This window comes from Neodothiora populina, assembly GCF_041146345.1.
Source record: "Neodothiora populina strain CPC 39397 chromosome Unknown canker_contig_9, whole genome shotgun sequence".
NCBI lineage: Eukaryota > Fungi > Ascomycota > Dothideomycetes > Dothideales > Dothioraceae > Neodothiora > Neodothiora populina.
In genome coordinates this window covers 478,739-493,347 of record NW_027191407.1, presented here as the reverse complement: position 1 = coordinate 493,347, position 14,609 = coordinate 478,739, and the positions used below count along the sequence as shown (strand labels likewise).

Here is a 14,609-nt window from a genome sequence, read left to right as displayed (position 1 = left end):
CGTTGATGTGGAGAATCTTACGAGAATCAAAGCATCTGCGAAAACCATTCTTCCCGAATCCGGGTTGGCCTAAAAGTAATCCTCATATGCTCCGGAAATTATTGTATGGGTAGGCGCCACTATACCGGCTCTGTTGGTGTAGTGGCAATCGTCCTAGAAAAACCTGGTTGTATGGCATGAGGTTCCTGGTTCGAGCCGCGGCTTGCCCCATCGGTCTCGACTGTCACCTAGAACGCACTTTGAGCAGCGGCAAGCTTCCTCACATGGTCCAAGTAGGGACATGTTCGATAAGCCTCAGACTCTAGTTCTATACCTCATGCACCATTCACTGAGGAGTGGGTTGCCGGCCACCTTGTGGGATGCTTCTACACATCAGCATGGCTCAGTACAATCGGTTTCTTGCCCCATGAGGGGGGCAAGTTTTGCTCGAGGTTTGAGAAACTCTTTTTCTTTGTCTTTCTTTTTGCCCCTTTGCCATATCTCATGCCTTTCTTCTCGTCTCATTTTTATCTTGAAACCTCGATTCCTGGTACCCATTCTAGATGAGGTAGGGTGAAAAAGGCAGGGTGCAAAGTGTGTATACCGTTTCTCTCGTCTCCTCACCACGAGCATTGACCGCCTTAGGCAGCCAGTTCGACATGCGCGCAACATGTTCCTCCACCTCGCAACTCCACCTCCCCTTTCCATCTCTTCCCCTAGCGCTCCCTTTAGCTCATATCGGATTATCTAGTCTCCTTGCTCCATCCACGCTATCCGCCCAGTCATGTTTCCAGCATTACCGTGCCATGCGCACGGACCACCAGGTTCTCAAGTGAAGATGGTAATCGAATACAAATGTTTCAATCCCAATTCTGATCCGGATGCAACCTCTTATGCATTCACATGTGGTAAGGAACTGAACGAAGCGATCACGACGAGCAACATCTTCCGTGGCAGAAAACAGCGCCCGCTGGAATACAGACTTCAGTCAGTCGTAGAAGATCAAGTTCTTCACATTCACTACGGCTCAATGCCTCCCGACAATGCCTTGGAAGAGGAACCCACTGACAACGTCAATCTTCGCATCAATGCCCTGGAAGAGGGGATGCGTGATGTCAAAGAACAGCTTCTTCATCCAAAAGAAAACGCTCTCATCAACGCTTTGCGTCAAGAACTAGTCGTTGCTAGAGAAGAGATCCGCCTCCTTTCAGAACAGGAGAAGAACACAGCCACTTTCTTGGAACATCTCACCAAAGTCGTGAACATTTTGAGAAACGGCTACATTAGCAACAAGCGCAATGCCGCCTTGTCGCATGAATCTCCTCAGCACCGCGAAGCCCCTGACAACGCCAAAGCCGATTCGTTCATGCGCCAGGTAAGCGCAGATCATGGACATCACAAACAGTCCAACGAACATGGCACTCTCGGCATCAGAGAGGCCCAGTTGAGTTGGGCAACCGGCGCCACTGTCGAAATGTCTAGCAACGCTAGTTCCATGATCGTAGAGCATGATCATCCTCACCAGCAGCTCTCGGAGATCAGAAATGACCTTCGTATTTACCAGAGTCGCGAGCCAGCAAGGTTTGAGGCTGATCATGGCATCGCTCCATACCAGAAGCGTCCTGAGCTCCAGGCTGTCCATGATGACTTTCGTCACCAGAAGCACCCAGAGAACGCAATCGTCAACCCCTTCCAACGTCAAGCGTTCTCAGCGCTCGAGGCCACCTTTGACGCTTGCCACGCGGTCGATTCGCATCAAAACCATGCCAGTGGTGTCAAGAAAACACGCACCATGAACGTCACCCCTGCGGAGGGGGTGCCGGTCACCCCAACCCGTAGTTTGAGGCCCAAGCCACTTCATATCATGCCTATTGGTATCAGAATAGCTCCCCGTAACGCCTCGACGGAGCTCCCCAGTAGCAGTACCTCTTCGGATCCCGACGCAGGTCGTTCCGCTGAGGCAGTCTTCGACAACTACGACCTGAACGAGAGGATTTTTCTCCATCTTCCCGTTCAAGATGCTGTACTGCTCCAACGACTCAACAAGGCGACTCGTGAGATGTACGAGAATTCGTCCCGCGTTCGGAAGCATTGCTTCCTGGAGCCGGATGAAGACCCAAACACTCAGCCCAGACTCAATCCCCTGCTGGCGAAAATCTTCAAGACTTCGACCCTGAACTACGATCAGTTCAGCCCAACTTTCGACTACCGCAAAAACACCCTGGGACTCTACTTCCAGCCCAACGAGCTGACAACCAACGAAGTGCCCAATCCTGTCGAAAAGGCTCTTGCTGGGTCCATCATAATGTTCAGGGACAACGGCATCATGTCGACCCGCGGTTGCCCACCACCAAACATCGAAAATACCGATCCAAGTGCGGCTCGTGTGCTTTCGATCTCGTACAACGCAATCCGCCACACTTGCCCTTTTGTAGAACCGTGTTCGGCATTACGTATGCTGGTGTCCCAACCACCCATAACATGGCTGGCAGCGGCTCACATCAGCACCAGAGGCTCGTCGTTGTCCTCAGCTGTTTTGGGTGCACGTACATCCCCAAAAAGCGCAGATGATGTCCACATCCCTGGCAAACCCGATCATTACGCTACTCGTCACCACTTTTCGCAAGAGAAGCCAGTCCTGTTGTACCATGTCAGCGGCGTCATCACGGGTCTCAATAGGCACAACAAGGGCTGCAAATGCGGCTGTGGAGCTAGGGTTTTGCTCGAGGTCGGAAGAGGCAGCTATGATGAATTCGCCTGTGCTGTGGGCAATGCCAGCGGAGCTTGCTTGGGACTTTGATGAGGGTCCGGTGACGGAAGGGGGATGAGATGAGGCTGGGTTTTGTTTCCTGACGGTGAAAGAGAGGGCGACTGATGACCCTCACCGCCGTCAATGAATTGGAAGCAAATCAGTCTGGTCGCCCCCTGCTCCTTCCACCTCTTTCCTATACACGTTTTCCCTTCATTTTGATTTTACTTTGCTTTGAGATACACAGATTGAACGACAAACGACACGACAGTCAAGGTCCAACACGAATGAGACGTCATCAAAGTCAAGCATCAGTCAATCAGGACAGTTAGTTTAGTACACCAATACTCAGATAGGTAGATAGGTCATCCTTCGTGAATCCAGATTTTTATGTTTTTTGCTTGTCTTTTAATTGAGATACATGTGCGTGTGAGAGGGTAAGATTGTATTTATCCTATTTGATGGACAAGGTACGTGGGGGTCTTTTGAGTAGTATACTGACAAAATGCTGTCTGCTGACTACTTTCTGATCTTTCGGACCTTTCGATGAGCGCCTGTAACCAATTGCGCAAGGCTCTTGCAAATTCCAAGCTCGAATGTCATGTCGCGAATCGAGTCGAGGTTCCCATCTATCTCGAGAGGTGGGGTGCTTTCCACGTTTCGCGCCCATCCCCCTCCATCTCACAGGCGGCTACCACCAACACTATTGGTCGCATAGAACTGATGAGCCCAGAAACTTGGAAACGACGACGATGCAGCCCATTTGTTTCTTTTGCAGGCAAAAACAGAAGCAAAGTCTTACCGTCTGCTCTCGACAGCTTCTCTGAGCTTCGCGATGACCTCTGACGGGTCCTTTGCGCCAAACACTGCCGACCCTGCCACGATGACGTTGGCGCCGGCGTCTGCAGCTGTGTCGATGGTCGCTCCCGATAGACCTCCGTCCACCTCGATATTTAGCTCTGGGTACCGCTTCCTCAGCTCTTGAACCTTGGGCATCATGTCCGGCATGAATTTCTGACCGCCGAAGCCTGGCTCGACTGTCATGACGAGGACCATCTGGTGGGTACGTTAGTTATGGGACAAGACGAGGACATGTTGGCGGCGTACATCGGGCACTTCCTCGGGGTTCTTGCTGTCGAGCACTTCGAACAAGACGTTCGCCGGCGTCTTGGGCTTGATGGCAATGCCGGCTCGTAGCCCTTGCGCGTGGATGTACTTGATCAAGTCCTTGGGGCTGGTCTTCTCGTCTGAAGTAGCCGAAGGTTCCTCTGCCGCCGTCGAGGAAATGGCCGCCTCGTAGTGGAAGCAGTAAAGATCGCATCCGGCCTTTTTGAAGTCCTTGACCCATTTCTTGGGCTACTGGGATGGTCAGCGTCCACTGCATGATTATTCGAGAGTTTCTTCATTCATCATTATCAAGCAAAGTTCGTCACAGAGATAACATCTCCGGGAAGAATGTCTACGACAACGAAAGATAAATACAAGTCCCTACCTCAGCAATCATCATGTGGCAGTCGAAGGTTCCTTTGCCCATTGCTTCACTGGGCTTCTCAACATGCGGTCTGATCATAGTAACGACCGGAGCACCAAAAGTCATGTTGGGCACAAAGTGACCGTCCATAATGTCTACATGTAGCCAATCCGCGCCATGTCCGATGGTGTCAGAGCACGCTTTACCCAGCGCACCAAAGTCAGCCGAGAGAATGGAAGGAGCAATAATTGCAGGGGGAGCCATTTTGGACAGGTAATAATGTAGTAACAAAAGACTTTTGCAGATGTCGGATGAATAGGGCGGTGCAAGAAAATGGCCTGTGTTTGGATTGTAGCGTGAGGGACACAGGGTGCCCCGCCAAACATCAGACGTCACCGCCCGCCGCCGCCGGAACCCTCCGCTCCGCACCACCACATCACTTTTGATATAAGCGCCCGCTCACTGCTTCTATTCTCCGTGGCCTCGCATTATTGCATCTAGCAGATGTAACAAGGCAAGGTAGCCCTGTGGGAATGGTGGGTTTGTATGATTACGTTGCAGCGCCTTCGTCCTCCTCGCATATCGACTCGATCCCAAATGACAGACCTTCGTACGTCACCTGTCTGAGCGCGAGACTGCTCTAATGTTCGAGAATCGCCATGGATTAGCAATATTGCCTCGAGGCTATTGGATTCGGACATCTGCGATGCATTTGGAAGCACGACCAGAACCTCTCCTGATTGGTCTCACGTTGTGTAAGCGCTTGCATTGCAGCACGCGCTCCAACGCGACCGTCCCATCGGCCAACCACCTAAGAGCCCACTCCTCGCTACCATGCATGCTTGCAGATTCTAGCCTGTTGAATCGTCAGCTTGCTGCACATTTTGAGATTGCAGGCCAACCAGTCCACCATCTTGACTGCTTGATCTGACCTAAATCGGAATGCTCCCTTCCAAGGTCAGAATGTCTTTTCTGTGGCAGCGCCTCCGGTGGGTGCACTGTTTTGGGTAGGGCGCTTAGAAGCCTTCTCATAAACCTCCAAGTCTTCTCCTCCATGCACTTTCGAAATTGTCGTCCGTCTACGTCTCTCTCTCTCTCTTTATTTGTGCTTGTCCCTTTTCCTTGTTTATTCTCGTTGATCGAGAATTGTCATCTTAGATAATTTTAATAACTCTACCGCTGGTCGGATTTTCACAACTATTGTTACAATCTTCCAGATTGGAACACTTTTACTTTGCAATATAAAACAAGAAAAGCCCCTCAACAAAAGCAAAATTATAAGTAGAAGCGATGGCACAATACTTGTCCAATGCCATGTACGACTCGACTCGACCTTTTCGAAACGAGGCACGCTTCACACTCATCGAAGATACTCCTCAAAGCAATCTTCCATCTTATGCCTCTCGCACGAAATTGACGATTCCATCCCTCCATCGTAGTTCTTTGCTGCCAAATGGAGGACCGAACTTCACTCCGGCCTCGGACCAGACCTCTGACGTTTCCTCGATGTGGAGTCATCGCTCATCAGGATCAAGTTACGACAGCCTCTATGATGTTAGCGAGGATGATGTTGAAGAGGTACCAATCAAGCTATCGGCTTCGGTCAAGCGACAGGCTCGAGTATCAAGGGATCGCAGCAGATATCCTTCCCTTGTGATCCCATCACCTAGTGCTTGGCCAACGATTCAGAAGCTGCAACAAACCAAATCCCCCTGCACGGTCGGCCTGTCTCCAGCGATGAACATTTCCATCACCCCGACTGCGTTGGCTACCTTCAATGCTAGATCCACACACTCACCTGCTGCGAGTACAGCACCCTCGCTTGATGGAAGTCTGACCTCCGAGGAGCTGTCCTCGCACAGTTGTCCATCCACCCCTGACTTGGAGACCGGTTCGAATCCCGACGATCAAGTGTGGGACCAGCCAATGCAACTTGACCCACACGCATTCGAGATCCTCCATCAACTCGAGGCATCTTCAGACAATGAACATGACATTAACAACGACCCAGTAATCACAATCTCGGACGATGCCGTTCAAGAAATGCAAGAAATCGTCAAAGATACGCCGCTGCGTCCTGAATTTGCACTACTCGATACCCAACACCTCGCACCTGATCCCGATGAAATTGTGTCAGCACTTAGCATTCCGTCTCCAGGCGGATTCTTCTCCTCCCTTGCCCCTTTTGCCGCCCAGACATGGGGGAGAATGACTCCGGAACCCTCGACAGGCGTGGCTGAGGACTTTTACGGGGTTCCATGGCGAATCACTTCTAGCTCAGACAACGCGGCAGTGTCAAATCTGCGTCGGCAGAACTCCCTTCGCAGACGTCCGGGCCAAGCTTCTACAAGAGTGCTAATCGCTTCACCGCCCGAAGACACAGAAGTCACCGAACTTATCGATTCGTCTCAGTCGTATCAGGAACGTAGTGTATACGAGGAAGCACTAAGGCAGATTGGTCTCGAGCACTCCGACCGTACCAAGCTCTGGCTTCGTGCACAAGAGTCCTACTTGTCGCGCGCCTTGCAGAACACTCAGGGCTCCGATGAGGGAGGGGAATCCCCCATCGTGCTATCGTCGCCCACCACAGGAAATGCAACCATTTTTGACACAGTCTCACCCTCTAAGAAATCAGTGCGATTTGTTGACGGTTTAAACGCGATACTAGCAGAGGCGAAGAAGAGCTCCAGCGAAGGCGGCACCAACTTCATCAACGATCCTGTCTTCTATCATGCTTTCCAACACATCGCGAAGGTCGCTGCTGTACGCGACGCATTCCGCCACCGTCAAGCCCGGGTGGAAGCCGTTCACACCCAACGCAGCCACCTTACTACAAATCATTGCAAGCAGTTGCAAGGGGATTATCAGATCTCTACTCCCATCCGACCCTCTCCTGTTCGCCCCATCTCGAACATGCTGCCCACCCAGATCAACGATGACTCGCAAAAAATCATCATCGCGACTGCCGAACGTGAGAGGCAAGCACTTGACCAGGTCAAACCATCAATGTGGGCGATTGATGCAGAGAAGCGACTTTCTGGTGACAAGCTGTTGAGTAGTCCTGTTGACAAGCTCGTCAAATCATTGCCCGAGCCCAAGATTCTTGACTACGGTGGTCAAGTCGCCGGAGGCTGGGGCTGGCAAGTCGCTCTGGATTACCGCAATGCAACTGTCTATACAGTCCCAATCTCGCAGAAATCTAAAGGCGCAGACAAGGCCGCCAAAGGGCCTAGCAACCACCGCATCTTACCCTCAGCGAGTCCAACAAGTCTACCCTTCCCAGGCGGTCATTTCGACGTTATATCTGCCCGAACACTACACACGCTCCTCCGAGCCGCCATGCCTATCGAATCGCCCATTTCTCCCCTCTCCCCTCAGCCCGCCGGAGAAGACGAGTGGGACATTGCCCTGAACGAGATCCACCGCATCCTCAAACCCGGAGGCTACCTCGAATTCGCCGCCACCGACGCGTCGCTACTTCACCCCGGTCCTCTCGGCCACGCCCTGAGCGTCGAGTTCTCATTCAATCTCCGCACAAGAGGCTACGACCCGACCGCAAGCACCTCCCTGCTTCCACGCCTCCGCAAGGCAGGCTTCGACATGATCCGCCGCGGCTGGTACGTCCTCCCCATGGCCGACGTACGACCGCGCTGGACCGACGCAGGCAAGAGCAACAACGGCGGTGATGCACTCGGGCCCAATGCCCCTCCCCCAGCCACTACCACTTCACGCAAGCCCGTTCAACGAGGCAGTGGCACGATGAACTTCTTCCAGGTGGAGAAGAGCATCGGGCCCAACGGCTCCGTCGAGCTCTACAAGCCCGCTCTGACAGGCAGCACCGCCGACGTGCAAGCCATGACTGGGCTCGTGGGCTCCAAAGCGTGGGAGGAATGGATGCTCAAGCTCGGTGCGGAGATGGGCAAGAGCGAGGCGCAGGTCATGGATCAGATCTCGCGCGTGCTCGAAGAAGGGTCGAATCAGAGTGGATGGAAGTGTTTGAAGGGATGGGCGAGGAAGAATGCTTGATTCTTCGTCGTTACGCTCTTTTGCGCACCTGGGTCGGAGGAGTGTGTTTTGGTCCCCCTGTTGTTTGATTTTCATAGTCATGCCTTTCCTTTTTGCTTTTTCTTCAGTCTGTGCTTGTCACTCCTTTACGTCCAGTCACGTTATACGATGCGCACCACCCCCTCGACATGTAATATCTACGAAATGTCCCCCACAGCGCCCGCCCTAGTAAGATAGAAGGTGTATGAGTATCTCCAGACCGATCTAAAACATTGTCATCCGGTGTTCGCATGATCTGATAGGCGGGCCTGAGCCCAGCATAGACTCGAAGAGTTCGTAGCGACCTTCTCGGAGGCGTAATATACTAGGAGGCGTCAGGCAGCCACGCTAAAGCCAGCCACCTACCTACATGTAGGCAATGAGTAGCAGCAGCGGCAGCGGCCAGCAGCCCGCCTGATCTGCATCTGTACAAATAGCAACATACACCCTCGCAATAACCTTCTTGATTGCTCGATGATACGAGATTTTCTTCTCATGAGGTCTGTCGCGTTGCTGAGGTAAGGAAACAAAAAACTGCTCGAGGCTCGCCATGGACTACTCGAGTTCATATTTGCGGGGCAAACGTCGGTCAGAGCAGTCCACAGAGGCTCGAGTGAGGAGATCACAAAGCCGACACGACGCTACATACGGCCCGGAGGCAGAGACGAGATTCCGACCATCTCGCCCGCGACCGCACTCTGGGATATATGAAGAACCCGCAGTCGAAGCAACATACGATAGACCACCCAAAAAGCACGACCAGCAGTATGTGGAAGAAATAATCGTCGAAGAAGAAATTCATCATGCGAGACCTGAACGAGTAAGCTACGGATACGATAGCGCGCGCCCCGGTCGTCGACCTTTCTCTGGGGTTCATGGCGCTGTGTCTCCGTCGCCGCCGCCATCTCCTCCACCTCGGCCTGATGATTATTCTCCTGCTTTACCACCCGTGGTGAGACGGAGCGAAGCTCATGGCAAATCTGAAGACTTGGCACTGGCTGCACAAACACATGTCAACGGTGACCATGATGACAGGATAAGAGACTACCTGACCATATGCCTCTACCGCAACAGCAAAAAGGCCTTCCAGACGCAACGCGTGCGAATAATGAAGCCCAGGTTTCGACATCTAAATATATCAAGTAGTCGTATCAAACAAATGACTTATGTACCTGATCGGGATTTTATGTTGGCCATGCGGTGGAAGTATAAGAACAACCTCCGAGGACCATTTCGACGGATTCTCAGCTTCAAGACAGTCAGTACTGCACGCCTTTTACAGGTGAGGTATTTTGGCTCGGATCAAACATTCGAAACGACATCGCAATGGAACAGTAGAAACTGATGTTGCAAGCGACGAATCTAGTATGGCGATGGAATATTCGCCACTGCAGAACAGAATTACGCCTTGTTTTCCCCTACTTTTATGAAGGCATTCGAGAATCCATTCATGTACGTGGGAAAAAACGACACGCAATGGGTTTACTGGCTGCATAAGCAAAAGACCAGTGACAAAGGGCTAGACATTGCCATCGAGTTGATTGAGGACTACAGTATGTTTCGGGTCATGAGTGTGGCCGTGTTTATTCTCGTTGCCTTGCTAGCCTTGAGCATTGTGTGGATTGTTGAAGGAGGCGATGCGTCCTACATGGCAACTGTCATGTCTTACGCTCTCTCATTCCTTACTGGTGAGTCGACCAGTCCGTCATACCTCGCGCTGATGGTCAAGCTACAAAGCCTTCGTACTTTGCTGACGTTTGACAGCGGCGGTGGGTTTGACTGCATTGTGGGACTTTCTCGATTCGGGTCGTGTGGATGCACAATCAAGGAACCCAGTACTAAGCATTGCCGAACTGTCCGAGGTAGGCCGTATGAGGGGCGTATTGGGTTATTAGACATCTTTTGCCCTAAAATTGCATGGACATGTTGAAGAGGGGTTGAGTGTGTCTAGCTAGTTGAAACTGCATACTGCGTGGGTGAGACCTGCCGCATGGTGGATTGTCAAGGACATGAGGAGTAAGTGGCTCGAACCCTGCTATTTATCAAGTATTAATTGAACATGCACGTATGCGGGGTCGCCTCCGTTCACAAGTGGCAATATGGCATAATCCGGTGGGTTCGATGGGGTTGGCACATCAATTTGTACTTGTAGGCGGAGGCGCGACGGAAAGCTGCAGAGCAATATATTCAGCATGGTCGGGACCGCCCAACAGGTATGACCGAACAAATGACCGGTGAAAACTTACATCCCCATATAGAGCCCCATGATGTACTGAAAAGACGTGCTGATTGCATCTCATATATGACTATGCAGAAGCGATGCGGCACGCAATTTGTGATGCATGAGAAGCTGCTGCTGTGATGATAAATGACGCTTGGTCGGTCGTTCCTGCTCCGAGCTGCGGAAATGGTCGGTGATATGGATTTCTCTCATACTGATCTTATCCCCGCCCAGATATCTTTGTGCTCCTCCAACACAGCGATGATGGTGCCGAATGACGAGCATTGCCCGATTCTTTTTCGCATCTTAGCACATCCAAGCGTGATTTTTCGCGCCAACCTCAGGACTTTGTAGAGATAATTCTTTGTTTATATGTTATCATCTTCGTCATGTCTTTCCTTCTGACACAGCTTCCGTGATCTCGACAAGGTGATTATTACTGTACTTAGAACATGCATACTCTACATCCTATTCAGCCTGATAAGTATGAGAGCGACTCAAATCCACGCGTGGAACTTGGTATGGATCAGCACTGCTGCCAATATCACTCTCACCAAGGTCACAGGACACTGGTATCCAACACGTCTTTCGGGTCAAGACCATAAAATGTTTGGAATCCTCCGTCAATCAGCTGTCCTAGCTATCATGACCTGCATTCAGTCGGATATAATCCCCACGATATCCATGCGAGATCTATAGCTTTGTGCTCTGGTTGGTCCACGAACGATTTCAGAGGCGGGGCGCTACCTCTTGTACCTTGGGTTCTTGTAGGCATACATCTTCAAGCTAGCCTTTCTTGTGCATTGCTCCTGACTTTCGTAGGATTTCGCGCCCGTAGGATTGATGCGCATAACCTGCATCGGCTCAATCCCTCTGTATGTGTAGTTATAGTTCCTGGCAACTTTACATTGATGTCGGATATAAGATGCTCTGATCATGGTCCTACTATTTGGAGTCAATTCCTAAAGTCTGAGGCCGCTATGTCTCGTAGTATTGCGATCTTAGTAGCCATATCGGCTGCTTTCGTCAGTGCATTGAACCTAACCGTGGCCCCAAATGGAGGCAATGTGACAAGCCCTCTGCAATATGGCCTCATGTTCGAGGCAAGAAGACCATTGCACCAGACCGAGTCATGATAATGTTAACTCGAAACCAGGACATCAACTTCTCTGGAGATGGCGGTATATACGCTGAGCTGGTCCGCAATCGCGCCTTCCAGGGTAGCCCAGTCTACCCTTCAAACCTGACAGCATGGAAACCAGTTAATGGGGCGGTTCTGTCTCTTCAGAATCTGTCAATTCCTCTCTCTGATGTATTGCCTACATCAATGAGAGTAGCAGCTTCGAATGCTACAGTCGGGGCAGTGGGCTTCGCCAACTCGTATGTATATTCGATGTTAGCATCAAGTGAGGGACTAACACGCAGTCAGCGGCTGGTGGGGTATCGATGTCCGAGTACAAAAGTACAGCGGGTCTTTTTGGGTCAAGGGAGACTATAATGGTTCCTTTCGAGCAGCTCTGGTTTCTGACATCACCAACGAAACCTTCGGAAGTGCCGTCATTTCGGCCAGGACTTCGTCCAGTAAATGGAGTGAGTATAATTATACGCTCATTCCTGACGCAGCTGCGCCAAATTCAAACAACTCTTTGATCATCACGTTTGATGCTGCGGCGGTGTCCGGTAGCTCGCTCGATTTCCATTTGATCAGTCTCTTCCCGCCCACGTACAAGGACCGTCCTAACGGGATGAGAGTTGACCTCATGGAAGCACTAGCTGGCTTAAATCCGTCGTTCCTGCGTTTGCCTGGCGGCAACAATATTGAAGGTGATCATCCTCCATATCTATGGTATTGGTACGTCAAAGTCGTTGTTTAGGCCCGCAGTCGAGCTTGTTGACGGTCTAGCAGGAACCAAACAATCGGACCTCTGAAAGATCGTCCAGGTCGCCCAGGAACGTGGACCTATGAGAATACGGACGGTCTTGGCCTTGTCGAGTTTCTGTGGTGGTGTGAAGACCTAGAAATTGAACCGGTTCTCGCGGTCTGGTCTGGACTGTACCTTGATGACACCGTAGTCTCGAACACGTCTCTTCAAACCTACGTACAGTACGCGCTCGATGAACTGGAGTTCTTGATGGGCTCCACAGATACTCCTTACGGTGCTCTCAGAGCGTCCCTAGGCTATCCGGACCCGTTTTCAATCAAATATGTTGAGGTGAGCATGGTGGGCGTACTAAAGACTGACATCCGTGCTAAAGTGTCCTAGGTTGGCAACGAGGATAACCTCAACAAAGGTAATGGATCTTACTCGTCGTACCGTTTTCCGGACTTCTACAACGCAATACACGGTGCATATCCAGATATTACAATCATAGCTTCTACCGTTGCAGTTGATCCATTCTCAGAAAATGCATCTGGAGATTACCATCAAGTAGGATACACAGCCCCCTGGATGTGCTGAAGGACAATAATACTGACTCGACCAAAGTACACTCGTCCAGATCACATGGTTGGACAGTTCGACTTCTTCGACAACATGGACAGGCGCCACCCTATTCTCATTGGTACGAATGGTATCCTTGATGATCGAGATCGGGCAGAGCTCACGAGTTGCGTAGGTGAATATGCCATAGTTCAATCCAACGAGGCCGGTCAAGCTGGAGTAAGTTGGGACGAAGCTCGGTCTTCGTTTCCGTTCTGGATCGGCACGGTGGCAGAAGCAATTTTCCTAATCGGTGCTGAGCGCAATGCAGATAATATACTGGGTGCTTCATATGTGAGTCGGATCTCCGGCCCCCCAAGTCGCGACCATGACGGAAGCTGTTGACCCGTCATAGGCACCCACTTTTCAGAATCTCAACAAATGGCAGTGGGCCCCGGATTTGATTTCATATACTGCCGACCCGTCACAAGACGTCCTCTCCACCAGCTGGCATATGCTGCAACTGATGTCTGAAGTTCGTATTACAGAAACACTGCCCACTTCCGGAGGGGCCTTTGGCCCTGCATACTGGGTGGCAGGAGTCAATGATGACCGTGGATCGCACATACTCAAGACAGCTGTATACAACAGCACAGGCGATGTGCCCATGACGGTGTCTTTCAACAGCATAAACGCAGGGACCACAGCCAATCTAACAGTGCTGACCGCGCCCGGCGCATACAGCTACAATGACATTGGCAGCGACATCGTAAAAGGAAATTCAACCATTTTGACCGCCTCTTCCGCCGGAGCTTTCACATTCTATCTGCCTAACCTCAGCATCAGCGTGCTGGAGGTTGCTGGCACCTCGAGTGCAGATGTCCAAGCTCGCGGGTATGTTGCCGCGGGTACGAAGAGAAGCATGCCGATGGGCCATCGGGAAGTGATTTTTTGAGCATGACCATGACCAACCTGCCTAGTGTTACGAAGATGTCCACGTACTTGGGTGATGCATTCAGCTATTCGATGGACTTTTTTTTTTAGATGGCCGCAGCAATCGCCATGACATGTTCGCCTCTACGCGTTAGCAGTGTGCTTTCCAAAAACTCAAAACAGTCGGTTGCACACTCCGGGCCACTGTCACCACTAGAAAGCAGTTGGCGAGTCAGCTACCAATTATGACCAAATGCACTCCACATGATCGGCTCCCTGCCCCATACAATTGATTACCCCACGTTGTTTCTCGTTCTACCCGTCTGTGCGTGCGTTTTGCAGATGTGCCAATGATGTCGCTTGTGATGACAAGCTAAAACAGGGGGTGGGTCCATGCAAGCAATGGCATGCATGTGGAAATCTTGGAATGGTCATGCTGACCAGGCTAGATGAAGCCGATATTAAATAATAGGTCTGCCGGCGCGTTGGTAAAAACCACGGCTGCCAAGTTTGCGCGTTTGTGCGCGACTATACAGTGCACAAGTCGACTTTGTGCAAGATATCGTCCGCAACTTCCGCCATGTCCGCTCCACCCGCTGATTCTCCGCAAGATGTTCCACATCTCCATGATGCATCTCCAGCTTCCTCCGCCGCCGGGTGATACTCGGAAAGTAAAAGAGGCTTTTCCCCAGCGCCGCAAAATTCTGGGGTCTGGATGTGCGGGGTATTACCTCCTCTTCTGGCTTGACTGGTCCACACCAAGGACGAAGGTTCGCGCATGGGCAACCGCTG

At 51.4% G+C, this 14,609-nt stretch overlaps 4 protein-coding genes across 5 annotated transcripts; 3 read left to right on the top strand and 1 right to left on the bottom strand.

Annotated features, from left to right (window-relative positions):
* Positions 1–3,409: 3,409 nt before the first annotated feature.
* Positions 3,410–4,463, bottom strand: AAFC00_007317 (uncharacterized protein; the record flags this gene model as incomplete). Of its 2 annotated transcripts, XM_069347399.1 has the most annotated exons (4): positions 3,410–3,431; positions 3,531–3,784; positions 3,836–4,084; positions 4,221–4,463. In XM_069347399.1, 4 exons carry the CDS (start codon positions 4,461–4,463, stop codon positions 3,410–3,412), a joined length of 768 nt encoding a protein of 255 aa, XP_069202004.1. The 2 variants fall into 2 exon arrangements, with proteins under 2 accessions (XP_069202004.1, XP_069202005.1); XM_069347400.1 differs by lacking the exon at positions 3,410–3,431 and having other exon boundaries at positions 3,527–3,784.
* Positions 4,464–5,489: 1,026 nt separating this feature from the next.
* Positions 5,490–8,225, top strand: AAFC00_007316 (uncharacterized protein; the record flags this gene model as incomplete). The annotated part of the gene is made up of 1 exon (XM_069347398.1): positions 5,490–8,225. One exon carries the CDS (start codon positions 5,490–5,492, stop codon positions 8,223–8,225), a length of 2,736 nt encoding a protein of 911 aa, XP_069202003.1.
* Positions 8,226–8,793: 568 nt separating this feature from the next.
* On the top strand, positions 8,794–10,138 carry AAFC00_007315 (uncharacterized protein; the record flags this gene model as incomplete). Its single annotated transcript, XM_069347397.1, has 3 exons — positions 8,794–9,525; positions 9,610–9,931; positions 10,008–10,138. The coding sequence occupies 3 exons, from the start codon at positions 8,794–8,796 to the stop codon at positions 10,136–10,138; spliced, it is 1,185 nt and encodes a 394-aa protein (XP_069202002.1).
* Positions 10,139–11,444: 1,306 nt separating this feature from the next.
* Positions 11,445–13,839, top strand: AAFC00_007314 (uncharacterized protein; the record flags this gene model as incomplete). Its single annotated transcript, XM_069347396.1, has 8 exons — positions 11,445–11,567; positions 11,621–11,844; positions 11,894–12,316; positions 12,371–12,677; positions 12,729–12,893; positions 12,951–13,026; positions 13,081–13,238; positions 13,300–13,839. 8 exons carry the CDS (start codon positions 11,445–11,447, stop codon positions 13,837–13,839), a joined length of 2,016 nt encoding a protein of 671 aa, XP_069202001.1.
* Between the last annotated feature and the right edge of the window lie 770 nt (positions 13,840–14,609).